At 38.0% G+C, this 14,456-nt stretch overlaps 1 protein-coding gene across 4 annotated transcripts in view; it reads right to left on the bottom strand.

Annotated features, from left to right (window-relative positions):
- LOC127064633 (irregular chiasm C-roughest protein-like) overlaps positions 1 to 8,820 on the bottom strand; it is a 129,471-nt gene extending 120,651 nt beyond the window's left edge. For 2 of the 4 annotated variants that reach the window (XM_050995967.1, XM_050995966.1), the window contains exon 1: positions 7,477 to 8,820. Coding sequence is in view for 3 of the 4 variants with exons in the window: in XM_050995966.1 (XP_050851923.1) it covers positions 7,477 to 7,685 (209 nt within the window). In the remaining variant the exon portion in view is untranslated. The remainder of the gene's footprint in view (positions 1 to 7,476) is intronic. The other 2 variants (XM_050995965.1, XM_050995968.1) reach the window with 2 other exon arrangements.
- Between the last annotated feature and the right edge of the window lie 5,636 nt (positions 8,821 to 14,456).

Here is a 14,456-nt window from a genome sequence, read left to right as displayed (position 1 = left end):
ACTATCTGTAACGTGAATTACCTTTGTATTTACTTTTCTATAATTATACGGCAAACGAAACTTCAGTTACATACGAGTGAAAATCCTTCTCGACCTGTAATTTATCTCCTATCGCATTAGGACAAGTGAGAAAGGTACGAGGAGACCTCGAAAGCGATTTGAGTTGATAGCCATGCATCGAATTCATCGGTCTAATTCACACAAAAGGTATTTGAAACTCTGCGTTTACAAATTTCTGTTCTGTCGTTGTAAACGCAGAATACCCTTCTCGTACTACCCACGTAACTATGGTAACTTCTATTCCAATATTCACGGTCATTCGTCACACATATTATACATTAATAAACTTCGACGCGTGGTGTAGTGTGTAAGTATGTGTGTACGGTAACCAGTCGGGGTAGATTCAAATTCGTTCGGTGACCCGTTATTGGCAGGAAATCATTGCTGAAAATCCAAATTGATCAGCGAACGAAAACACCCATCGATTTATACGTTGAATTAACATGGAAAACTTTCAATGGATATATATGGATCGCATTTGACTAATCTTATTACTAATTGCTATTACTCTAAACTACAGTTAGATTTTCCTTTAAAATAAAACGTCGAGTTAATAGAATCATTTTGGGAAGGATAGGAGATGGGGGTTTTGAGTTTTCAAAACTCAAGCTGCGGTTTTGTCGAAAGAGGGCCCTTTAAGAGAAAGGGAAAAGGTATGGAGCTGTAGCACGGCTATTTTACATTCCGTATTTCTCGGTTCGTTATTTATGCAAACTACCGGAATATACGATGAGAAAATGTATGTTTATGCAAATGGCTTGTACAAGCTTTGAGATATGTTTCGAGGAAAAGTCTTAACCTTTAACACCAGCTGGTGTTCAAAACTTAAGGAAGAGTCTCTTTAAAAGGAAAACCTGATACAAAAGAGATTTGTGTCAATAACTATGGATATATAAAAAAAAAAACATCGAATTTGACGTTAAAAGAAAAGAGAAATAGTTTAAAAATATTATTAATGAAATTGAATATATAAATACTTATTCAGAAAGTACTGTAGAAAGAGCAAACAACTATGAAGATTCATAGTCGTTTTCAACAGTGCAAGAGAATGCGAACAGTAAAGCGAGATTCTCAAGATTAGAGTACACTCGTATCTAACTCATAATTAGCGTGTTTTAATGACGATGCTTTGCCAAGTGTACCGACGTGCATCGCTACTTCGCTCTTCTTAATCATGAAAAAGACGTTGCCTGGAGGCACAATCTAACGACGACGACTTTCGAAGATGCCTAAGAATTCTCTTTATGTGACTTGCAGAGATATTTCAACATTTCCATCTTGCTAAGAGAAACGTATAAATAGAAAAAGATCGGAAATAGTAAAGCTGATTATCTATTTCCGAAACAATGAAATGGAATTTCGTTTCGTTTGGAAAATGAGATATGAAAATAGAGAAAATAGAAAATTTTGTATTCTACAAGAACGAACGACGAGAAAAATCCAAGAGAATTTTGATCGTTGGCGTTAATTAAAATAATGCTTACGAGATAATTAATTTGTGGTGGCGCAAAGTGATGGACGACCACTTGGATACACTATTCCTCTGGACTGCGTATAAAGAGAAAGAGAGAGAGAGAGAGAGGAAAGAGGATATAATAATGCTGCTACGCGGTAGCCAACACCGGAACGTTCACCGTACGCAAATTAATCGATTAGAATTAATTGTTCCAGCTCGTTGCTGTACACAGATACATATACTCAGTCAGAGAAATGTTCTAAATTCTTTTTCAGATTTAAATAATTTTTTTAAATTATTTTAGGTGTTTTACATTTTTGAGTATATATATATATATATTGAGTATATATATATGCACAGTCAAAACAAAAAAAATTTTTGTATATATATATACGTGGGTGTGTGTAAATATGCGTTGTATGAATTAGATGAAGAATTTAAGAAAAAAATGGTTCCAAAAATGTCAGTATATTTTTGTGTACAAACCGTACATACAACATACACGCATAAAGGTTTATATACACATCCTTTTTTTTTTACGTTTATATATACGTCCTTTTTTTTACGTAAGCTCGAGTTTTGTTCCTTCGTAAAATATAAAACGATTTATTCGCTGCTGACTTTTATCACGCGCTATGTCCTCTTAATATTCCACTCCTGGCCATCACTTATCATAATATTTTCTTCCCGCGCATTAATATTTCGAGCTAGTTCGCGAGTTTCCTTTCCGCGGAGACTCTTTTTCTCTGGTAAAAATTTCAAAACTCGGGAAACAGACGCTGCGAGTGGCAGCTGCAGAAGCTTAACCTCCTGCGGCCTCTACAACCCCTACGTTTGTTCGTTTGTTCGTTCGTTCGGCCAGAAGCTGAGTCACCCCTATAAAAAACTTGTTCGAACTTTGCGAATAAAAACGAGCGATTGCCTTTGACCAAGCGACAATATGATTTTACGATGACGCCACTAATGTCATTTTATTTCCTACGTATCCTTCATGAACGAATCTTTTGTTTTTTAAACAATTTTTTTCTTTTAAAATCATTTACATCGTAAAAAATAAAGAAAATTTTATTTCTGAATTATATTTTTGTATTCGTTGATATTATTTTTCCCTCTTTTTTTTTTTTTTAGAATCACCCAGTGTATATTACGAACATGACTATCAAGAAACTACATTCTCAAAAGGATCAGATTTACATGAACGTTATTTTTAAAGAGCAACAACGTAAAGTGGAGAGCATGCAAGGGGATGACCATTTGTAGGACTCGTTTTGCATAAGTGTATAACGTTATCACATTCGTGCAACTTGGTACGATGGCTTGTGGCCGAAGGTGGTAACGAGGGGAGAGTAAGAGAGAGAGAGAGATAGAGAGTATATGTGTATATGTGTGTGTATACCGAGGGAGTATAGTCTCGCCTTAATTGTACATCGTATGCGAGATCTCTGCAACATAATCTATTATACTTCTTGTAAATGTATTCTTTACATAGAATTTCAAATTAAATATATCAAATAAGAAATACGGGTGTTTTTATGATCGACAACGAGCTGTCTCATTACGAATCGAATTTCTTTCTGTTTCGTGTAATCGATTAATGGAGCAACAAAAAAAAGAAAGAAAATAATGAATAATAATTTATTATATGTATATATATATATAAACGAAAGTACGGAAACAACATATTGCAATGCGAACATACAGTCTTTTTCGCACAAAATTTCCTGGTGCAAAATTTCGAAATTGAAGAAGCGTCGCCGATAAAATTTTGTTAGTTCGACGATGCAACGGAAAGCTTTTTCTCACGGCAACAAAATCGAGTTTCCCCGGCTTGCCGAATGAACAAACGAGGAAAAGAGTAAAGAGTAAAGAGTAAAGAGAAAGAGAGAAAGAGAGAGAAACAACGGATTGGAAAGAGAAACGGAAAAAAAGATAGATAGCTATACTACATCGAAAAAGAGAAAGATAAAGAGAGAAAAAGGAAAAGAGAAAGAGAAAGACAACGTCCGATGACTTTTGGCTCCTATCTACGGTGTCCTGATTTATCGCATTACATACAGTGCACTGACGCTTTACACGAGCGAACGGGAGCCACGACGCTTCGGGCTTCTCAGGAACGAATTTTATTTACTTTCAGCAAATCGATCGGTGGGTGGCACGGAAAGGAAGGGTGCTACGCTGCTGCCGGCAGTGCTCGTAGCAGTGGATGGGTCGCCACCAAGCCTGGGAAAGCGAACCGACGACGTAGAGTTACGTGTTGGTGTTACTGATGTTGAAGTTGGTAGTATTAGTAATAGTTGTAGCAGCAGTAGTAGTAATAGTGGTAGTGGTAGTAGTGGAGGTGGTGGTCTCGTCGGGCTGCCCTGCCCTGGCCTCGCCTGGTCTCACCCCCACAAGCCAGTAGCAACCCACCCAACCCCCTTCTAGCCTTTCGTTTCGCCCGACGTTATATCATAGTCTCCTTCTTCCAACTCGTGAATTTTACGCCGACAAATCGGCCCTTCTGAAAACGAGGAGCACACGATTCCAGCTCCTTCTTCCTACGTTCCGCGTTTCACGGCTCGCCGCTTCGAGAGGAGTAGACTCTCGCGAAATAAAGGGAGGAACTCTTTTTACAGGATAGAGTCCCTTTCCGAATCGAGAAAGAGACTTTTCTTTATGGAGATGAAAAATGGTTCGCCAAAGGGGACACCCTAACGTTTATATCGTCCTTCAATTTCTACGATACCACTTTTGTTATTTTCCCTTTTTATTTTTTTTCTCTTTATTTTTTTTTGGTGTTCTGTCTCTCTCTTCTTTCTCTTCTTTCTCTATCCGTAATATCTACTTTGTTTTTTATCATTCACCCCATCTCGTTCGCGTCGTGTCGATTTCGATTATTTCACAACAAATAGATCTGCCGTATTAAAAGCCACTGTAGTATCATATTAATTATATCTCATTAGTAAAAGGTTTACTGTCGTCGATATCTCCTGCGCATCGAGCAACAGCTGTGTAAGCTTTTAAAAGCTAGCCGAGAGGTAATTCGACGACGTAAATTAAAACCTTGCCGCGTACGGCGTAACACGAGGAACTAATCGATTATGGAACGATGTACTATTATCTCCTTAGATTCTTTCTAACGCTCTTATTTATTTTCCAACGAACAAATTTTTTGAAATAGGAAAAGGGTCAACAAGAGCAATTAACGCGAGTATCGATTTATGACGATCTTAAAAGAAAAATTCCGATAAGAGAGCTTCTTACTCTTTGAGGTAATCAAAAAGTCTCCCAAGAGTCGTTCGTTGGTACTACTCTTTATTACGTAAAGGACTTCGAGAGATCTTCTTCTAGTAGAGAAAGATAGAGAAAGACAGAGAGGGGGGAGAGAGAGAGAGAGAGAGAGAGAGAGAGAGATATGAAAAAATCAGGTAGAAATTACGCTGACGACAAAGACGAGCTGAAAGTATGAAAAAAGATAGGAAGATGATCGCTCGACAAAAAAAGAGTATCTTTACTTGGAGTACTCGCATATTTTCTTTCTCTCTCTCTCTCTTTCTCTCTCATTCACTCTTTCCTTCCCTCTCTCTCTTTCTTTCATTTTGGTAGTATTCCTAACGCGTTTCCAGCCTCGTTCCTTCGTGGCGGAAGTGAGGCTACTACGTGCCGATATTAAAGTGCTATTTAGCTCTCGGAATAGTCGGAATTAAAATTCCACCGACGAATTCTATCTCGGCAAGCGAGGGTGGATCGGCCATGAAAGAGAGAGAGAGAGAGAGAGAAAGAGAGATGAAGGGTTGAGTGAATGAACGTATAAGAAAGAGAAAGAGAAGGAGATATCCATGTAGGGCCGAGCTTATACACGCGTTTATACATGCAGGCATACTGTACATATAGTCATGTACCTTCATTATGCTTCTCTCTCTCTCTCTTTCTCTCTCTCTTTCTTTCTTTTTCTCTCCCATTCTCTAGTAATTCGGTAACTTGAAAAAAACTGGAATTTTCAAAGCGATTCTAATGCGAGCACCGAGAGTTCGTTATCGAAGTTATAAAATCGCAGAGTGTGCCAACTTTTCTCATACTATTAAGTCGAATTAACTTTAGAACGAGAATCTTAAACATTTTCATAGTGCCAAAGATATATATATATGTGTGTGTGTTTGTGTGTATGTGTATAGGTGTGTATTTATGTATAAAAGTATGTAAGAATAATTCGAGATTCGTATATTTTGAATTCGATATTTCGATTAGAACGTAAATTCTCTTTATTAAGGCTATTCCTATTCTTCTCTCTTTCTGTCTCTCTCTTTCTCTTTCTCTCTCGCTCTTTCTCTTTTGTGATTCTTGTTACTCTGCAAATGGAATCGGTTTAGAAAGGAGTAATTGAATGAAATGTTAGTTACGTTCAGTGGGCGAGTCTTCGTTTGATATAAAGAGAACTGACATACAAACAAAAGTCGGTACACATGTCCATCAAGTTAATATTTCTCTTATTCATTTATTTTAAATGTCGAGTTACGATTTAAATTTAAAACTCACAAAACCGTACACTCAATCTGATTGAGAAACATATGTATGAACCGTTATAACCGATCGATATCCATCGGAGAATATCTATAATCAAACGACAAAACGGTCGGGGGTTGAAGTATTTAAGTGTGGATACATTTAAAATGATACTACGTTCGTTCGCACAAAATCAATGATTCTTAATCGAGTTAAAGCGTCACGTACGATAATTTCCTATAGTAGATAGAAAATAGTCATCGAACGAAGGAAAAAAAGAAAATATGAAAAAAAAAGAAAAGTGAGGGGAAAAATTAAGTGCCGTTATATAAAACTTTTGCGCTGGAAATTGAGGAAATTGCATTTAATTGTAAATCGACGATCGAAACGCCATGGTATTCGCATTTATTTCGATCTAAATCGATATTCGTTTCTCAATGATCATCCAAAACGTATTTTATCGTAGCGTGCCATGCGTATATATTGATACGCACATCGATATCAATAGTTAAAAAGAATGAGAAAGAGAAAAAGAAAGAAAACCATGAAAATTTCGTCCTGGTACGTTTTACCTAAAGAAAATCGATATTTCCTCGGCGACGAGTGGCCCAAGCTTATTCCGCGTTTCATTCGCGTGGTAATTGCCTTCTCAAAAAAAGAACTTTTTCTTTCTCTCTCTCTCTCTCTCTCTCTCTCTCTCTCTCTCTCTCTCTCTTTCTCTCTTTCTCTCTCTCTTTTCATTTCTCTGACATACGTATGTCCCGTACATAACGTACATATTCTACGTCGGCAGTGTGCACGACGAGTGCAGAATATCGATCCTTTGAATATTTTAAGGCGCCCTACATATATTTGACGCGTTCCCAGAGCACCGAGGAAGATCGTCCTCCGGCGCCATGCTCGAAGAACTCACGAAAACGATCGAACGAGAAATTCTGCCCAATTATCTCTATGTCCATCTTTCTCTCTCCCTCTTTCTGTACATCCATCGATCTATCTATCTATCTATCTATCTATCTATCTATCTATCTATCTATGTATATATCGATCTCTCTCTCTCTCTCTCTTTCTCCCTCTCTCTCGCTCTGATGATGGTGTGTTACGGTCGTCACTTAATCGAGCAAACTAATTTCACCGGATACTATCCTCGCATGATTGGGCAAAAGTATTCGAGTAGATAGCGGGGTCACGCTTGATCGGCGAAGCGTGTTTCAATCGTGGTACACGTTCGGAGCACATAATCGAGCGCACGCTTCGAAAGTAAACGCGCGATAAACGTCGACGTCGAACATAAAAATCGATCTTACGTATTCGCGTAAGGATAGCAGGTATGTATGTGTATAGTATGAGAGCACAATTGATGCTAAAAAAAGATCAATGGAAAGAGTGTTGTGAAGGATATATTAAAAATATATATATATATATATATATATATATATATATATATACGTATAGGTATATATCGTCTATATATCTACCTTGTAACGCTCCAATTCGTAACATCGGTCGAGGTGCTCGCGAAAGCGCGGCACATCGTCACCACAGTGCTGAGGCAAAGATCCATGGTGCTGCTGGCGATCATGAACGCTGCCATCATCGCTCGATATCCGTGACTCACTGTGTATATGTTATAATAGTAATAACGTAAGATAGAAGAAAATAAATGCACGATCTTTCGTAAACACATAAAACGAAGAATTGTATAAGAAGCACCAAATAGTAGTTGTAGCAGTAGTAGTAGTAGTAGTAATAGTAGTAGTAATGGTAGTAATATCAATGTAAAAAACCGATAGTAAAAACGTAAACAACGAAGAAGAATATAGAGAAGGACGAATGGTCGTCCTTCGTGACACACGAATAATAATACACAGGAGGAACGATAATCCCACGGGAAAGGTCGCACGTGTTTTAGGGTGGTTTTAACGGACACGATAGCACACACTCGCGAGCACGGAGTTCTCCTTGAAGGTTAATAATCCTTTGATAAATAGAATAGAGATCTTGAGTCAGCAACGATCTTGAGAGCAGCAATAGGAATCGCAGGATGCTTCACGACGACGACAGTGTCGATGTTGATGTAGATGATAATGATGATGATGATGATGATAATGACGACGACGACGACGACGACGACGGCGACGACGACGGCGACGGCGACAGTGGCTGCGATGATGTCGAGGAGAACACTCGCCAACACCTGCAGTACCAATAGTGATAGTACTCTTATTAGCGATCGCGTAGTACGACAATGCTTGACGAGGCTCATATTGTCAGGAGGAACCGATGATAGCCGTGACGTCGAGTGCCAGGTTTCGCGGCTCGACGCGTCCGTTATCGGGCGACATCGCGTCGCGACATTCGTGCGATCACACGATGGACCAGGCAAAGTACTCACGGAGAAGGACACACCACTCTGAATCGAAGAAGCTCGATCGTTATCTCTCTATTTCTATTTCTCTCTTTTTCTCTCACTCACTCACTCATTCTCTTTATCAGACGCAATCACACTGTTCCTCTTCACTTCTTTTTCTGTCTTGGTCAATGTTTCTTCGTGTCCCTTTCGTTACATAGAATAATGACGATGACGGAAAGGACGACGACGACGATAATGATGACGATGATGATGATGATGACGGTGACGATGACGATGACGATGAGGAGGTGAACGACGACGACGACGACGACGATTGGAACAACGGTGCGTGTCTATCTTAATCGCGGCGCGACGCGACGCACGCGGCACCGACATACATACGTATCAGAGGAGAGTTGGTACGGAACTACTGACGGCTCCTCCGTTCTCGGCACTCGCATCCCCACCACCTCGCGACCGGCTCGCCCCACTACCATCGAACGAGTACGCGCGCGCCCCTTACCCCCTCCATCGGCCCGTGTAATGGGCACGCACCGAGCTACCCGGAGCGTGACACACGCTCACGACTCGTAGTGGGGGCATCGGTCGCGTGGCAGTTCCGTCGTGGCGGGGTACGGAACGAATCGTCAAACAGAAAGAGAGGGATAGAGATAGCCGATCTCTCGCGTGCGCATGCGTACTTCTCAAGATACTACACTACTACTCTACTACTGCTACTACTACTCTACTACTACTCTACTACACTACTACTATTACTATTACTACTCTACTACTACTACTATTCTTCTACTATTCTACTACTACTATTATTATTTTACTAATCTAATATTACTACTTGTACTATTATTACTATTATTAATACTACCACGTATATTAATATCTCACCCTTCCTGAAAATGTTACCCGAATACCTTCTCATTCAATCTTCTCTACGTACTTGCATCTAGCGATGGGACTAATTCGATTACTGTTTTGAAATGTTCGATCAAAGCTAGTTGTGATATTCATAAGGTGACATCAAGCAGGAATCGAAACTTGTTACTTAATTCCGATCGATTTGATTAGTGTAAACGTTATTTGAAATTTAAATTGATATCAACGGATTGTAGTATTTAATGATAAGGAATGGATCTGAATAATTTCAAAGCCAGAATATACGCGAGTAAAGAGAAATGTAATTATTTTCAATGGATAACGATGAGAAATATTATACAAAAGCAATGCTTGTTACTGTATTAATCCTATCGCTACTTGTAATAATTGTGAGTACGTTTAACAACACACCGAAAACCATTACGAACGAATACGTTGTCGAATTAACTACGCTAATATTTCCACCCTTGCGTTTCTCTCCGACTACAATGTCGCATTTTCAAATTAACCGCTTCGTCGATTCGACGCAAGCAAAAAGGTCAGAGACAGCTAATGAAAGGAGTCGCGCTTGCGCCATTGTCGAAACTGAACTCGTTCACACAACGACTATCGAGAGTATGGTACGCATTTACCTCGAGTGATCTTCATTCCGTGTGTCTAAAGATCAGTATTCATCCTTCGAAGTATCTGATGGACGATTTGACACTTGTCTACCTAACGCTGTAATAATATTTTAGAGGATCTTTAAATCTGTCGATAAAAAGGCTTTCGATGTCGATCGAACTGACAATCACTATCTAGATAACTCGATCCTGAATTATTCATGAACCAGAAGAACCAGTTAGATTCCGCCAAGACTATATATATTAATGATTACTATACGACTATGAAATGTATGATCTATGTTAATTAATAAATCATAGAGACCACAAGAGATCGTTGGATGATATCGATAACATGTTCTGTAAATACGGAAACGCTTGTAAGATTCGTATCACGGATCGAGAGAGAGAGAGAGAGAGAGAGAGAGAGAGAGAGAGAGTATCTTGATCGAAAGTTTTGAAATTTCGATTGGTTATCCTGGTTTGTAAAATATTCAAGGTCGACTGAACCGAATTCACATTCGAATCTCAGCGATACATTTTCTCTCTCTCTCTCTCTCTCTTTCTCTCTCTTTCTCTCTCTGTAGAACATTTTCCCTACAAATGCGGTACTCCCATTAGATCTCTGAGTAAATTTCAAATCGCCAGGGTGAAACGGAAAGGAATCTAGAAGGACGCATGCGCATTACGATACCGCAGCGCACGTATTCCCCAGTAGAAAACGCACGTAAGCACGTACGTACGAAACGACGGAGACCGTGAGGGTAGCAAAAGGAAGAGAGAGGACGTTCCAAACCCGGCAATCACTAGAGTACGGTGATAACGAGAGCAACCACTGGGAATTTACGTGACTTCTAGGAAGAATATCACTTTGGAGTCATACTACATTCCTTTTTCAATTTTCTTGTATTTTCATCGATGAAATTACATTTTGATGATGATACATATTAAAATCGTTAATAATTAATCGATATTTAATAAAGGCATTTAGTTCAACGATTTTCAATTAAAACGGGATGACGTGAAAATAATCAGTAAATATAATCTATAAATATTTTTGATTTTCCGTTCAATAGTAATCATTATAGAGGAATACAGATCATGATATCTCTTCTATATTAGTTTGTATACACGTTCACGTTTACGTCGTTGGTGTCCAAGCAGCTTGTATTACACGTCATAGGGAAGATCTTCAAAAGGTTATTAATGGACGCGTTTATAGGGGTCGGCCTGTTTCAATAATCAAGCTCGTGTTTGCAAGGACACTTCTGGGAAGGCTTTCCCCTTCTCGCTAACAATTTCGCAGTATCACTGTGAATACGAGAAATTGACAAAAGTGGCCGAAACTTCCTGGTCTCATTAATTTGACATTGGTACCATTGTGTCGTTCGAAAGAAAAAGAAAAAAAAAGAGCTGAGCACGAAGAAAAGAAGAGGGGAAACGTTTCTTTCCTACCACGAAGCTATTTCTTTTACCCTAAGGAGGATCATTGAACGGAATGACGGATGAATGTCGACGATGGTAAGATATAGTATCCTCTTAAAAATAATAAGCTTTCATATTTAATATTATTGTATGGCTCAGCTGTTTCAAGGAAACAATTGTATTATGAGGTAATTATAAAGTTACAAAGAATAATAGAAGTAAATGCCAGAGTGGTAGAAATATAGACAAGGGCCTTGTAAAATCTAACCATAATAACAGAAAATAAAGCTAACGTAAACATTGCGCATGACCTCAATGTTTCCTGGAATTGAATTTAAACCAAGTTATACTATCAGGTATAATATGATCTCCTATTACTCGAGTAATTAAGAAGGTAATAACAAATAACATAGGACATTGAGTCGAATGGATCGTTATTAGATCGGACGATACTATAAACGGTTGAAATGATCAATGATTTTCGTTCAAATGGATTTTACATCCGTCGATCTCTCTATCGATAATCTTCTCGAAATATGAGTCATATATTGTTAGACTAGAAAAGATATCTCTTCGTACGTGTCCGCGACAATTTTCGTCAATACGATATAATCAAACAATTTAATCAATATTCTATTCATTTGAGTGAAACGAACGCGATATAAGTAATCAGTTATTTTTACGAGGAAGGACTAGGGAAGAAGAAATTTTTCTAAGGTATAAAGATAGTGCTTGCGCAAGCGACTCCTACGGGATCGTGAAAATGTATGAGGATAACGAAGAAAGGAGAAGGGCTTCTACCCCTTATCATTTCTCTTTCTCTCTCTCTTTCTCTTCCCTATTACTATCTCTATACCCTATATATATACCTATAATATGTATATATATATATATATATATATATATATATCTGCCTTCACCGTTGTCATACACACTCTTCTTCAAGCTTTCCCTCTTACTCTTCTCAGAAATAGTGAGAATCGGCAGAACATGAAAATGAGACTTCTCCCGTTGGGAGGTTATTCGCTAATCCTTGGATACCGGATTAAGTGCGGCTTCGACTTAATTGATTTTCTAATATGTATTAATCCAGGATATTGCTCGAGTTCGTCGATGTAGACGAGTTGATAAGAAATCTAACGTGAAATTCTATATGTAATATATGTGCTTTTAGACTATCAGGGAATAATTTAAAGACAATAAATTGAACAAATATACATTAGTTATAGATACATATAAAAGGAACGAAATATATATATATATATATTTCTTTTTGAATTTTTGCAAGATTAGTTAAAGTTTCTATTTCGTTTCTTGAAATATTCTATTACAGTACTTTATTCAAATATACATTGTATGTATATTTTTGAAAAATAAGGGGCTCTAAAATCGTCTTCGTGGTGCTTCAACTACCATGACATAGTACATAAGACTTAGCCAAGCTTTCTAAATCCGATCGTCCAGAAATCATTTGTAAGTCTTTTGCAAATAGTCGTTCGCTAAACCGACGGGTAACGTGACACGGGGCACTCATGTCACAATTTAAATCACATTGCGATCTTCGCGCATGATTGCATAAGCGTCTACAATTCTAAGATATAACGATGTCGTTTCAATCGGATTTAATAATGAGATTCGAGAATCATCTTTGATATGAGTTTTATCGCAAGAAGCCGCTGTATGTTACATTATATTTTATAATGTGCATGTTTTCTATACAAGAAAAAAATAATGTGTTAAATCGTTTGCCTACATGATGTTAACAATGCAAATTTTATAAGAGAACAGGAAATATTAGCGAGCACGCAAAAGGTCAGATATAATTAACATCGAAAAGTAGTAGATATAAAAAGAGCGAAGGTCGTTTCTTTAAAGAGTCCTTAACCTTCTACATTTATAATGCATACGAAAATATGTCAAATAAAATTATGCATATAAAATTATATAAAATAAAAGGATTCGAATATGTTGATTAAGTAAAATACAATCTACTTTGAAAGTCTACGAATTTATTAGCTTTATGTTTCTGTGTTTGTTTCTCTCTCTCTCTCTCTCTCTCTCTCTCTCTCTCTCTCTCTCTCTCTCTCTTTCTCTATTCCCTTTCCTCTTTATTTTTTTTATAAAGTTCACATTACACAATGTCACGAGTATCCGCATCGCCTGACTCAAATACGTGGGCATAGAGACTTGTATATATATATATATATATATATAAATATATAATATATATATAAGATCGTACGTGTACGTAAACCCTTGCTAATTCCCACGATTTACGTGCAAACCATATTTATTTCCACGATCCGCTTCGCCATCTTTCTTGGGCGACGTATAATCTTCGAGGAGATTCCAGGTCACGTCTCGGCATCGCTTTATTTGAGAAGAATGTGCGAAGAATGGCGAACGTGGTCAGAGAGGTACTCGGATTTTTCCTCCTCCCTCTCTCTCTCTCTCTCTCTCCTCCTCCTTTCTGTCTGTCTCTCTTTCTCTCTCTCTCTCTCTCTCTCTCTCTTTCTCCCGACCGGACTCTCTTGCGAGATAGTGTCGGCTCGCGACATATTTGCCTAGGCTGTTCTAGGCGAAGTACATAGAAGAGGAGGAAGAAGAAGAAGAAGAGAAAAGAGAAAAAAGGTACAAAAAAAAGAAGAAAAAGAAAAAATGAAGAAAAGTAGTGGAAAAAGGTGCTGGTGGTACTCGTAGGTGGGGGAGGGGTCGGCTGATGCTGCTGTTAGTGCTAGTGGTAGTAATAGTAGTGGTGTTAGTGGCAAAAGGGTGAGAGCAGACATATTGCCACTGTGGCACTATGCCAGCTTGAGTTTCTGCAAGGCATCCAAACGTAAATTGAATCGAGGACTAGGCTGGAATAAATCTGAAAGATGTTTATGGGTCGTACCATGCCAAGTCCATTGGCTTTTATTCGCTCTTAATTTTCAACTCTATTCCTTATCACTGAAGTTGTTTTTGTTTCTGCTTATTTTTTTCTTGTTTCATCCTCCCTCCTTTTGTCATCATTTTTTTTTTCTTTTTTTTTTTCAATGAAAAGTTTTGTTTTCATTTTCGTTTTCATTTCACAGGATCCATCGATCTCTTTAACATCGATTATTAGATATTATACTATATACAATAATACGTATATAACTAATAATATCGATATGTATGTATTATATCGTCGTCGTCGTAGTAA

This window comes from Vespula vulgaris, chromosome 6 (genome assembly GCF_905475345.1).
Source record: "Vespula vulgaris chromosome 6, iyVesVulg1.1, whole genome shotgun sequence".
In the NCBI taxonomy this organism is placed as follows: Eukaryota; Metazoa; Arthropoda; class Insecta; order Hymenoptera; family Vespidae; genus Vespula; species Vespula vulgaris.
Note: the sequence above shows the minus strand (reverse complement) of the source record. Positions and strands in the feature narration are given on the sequence as shown.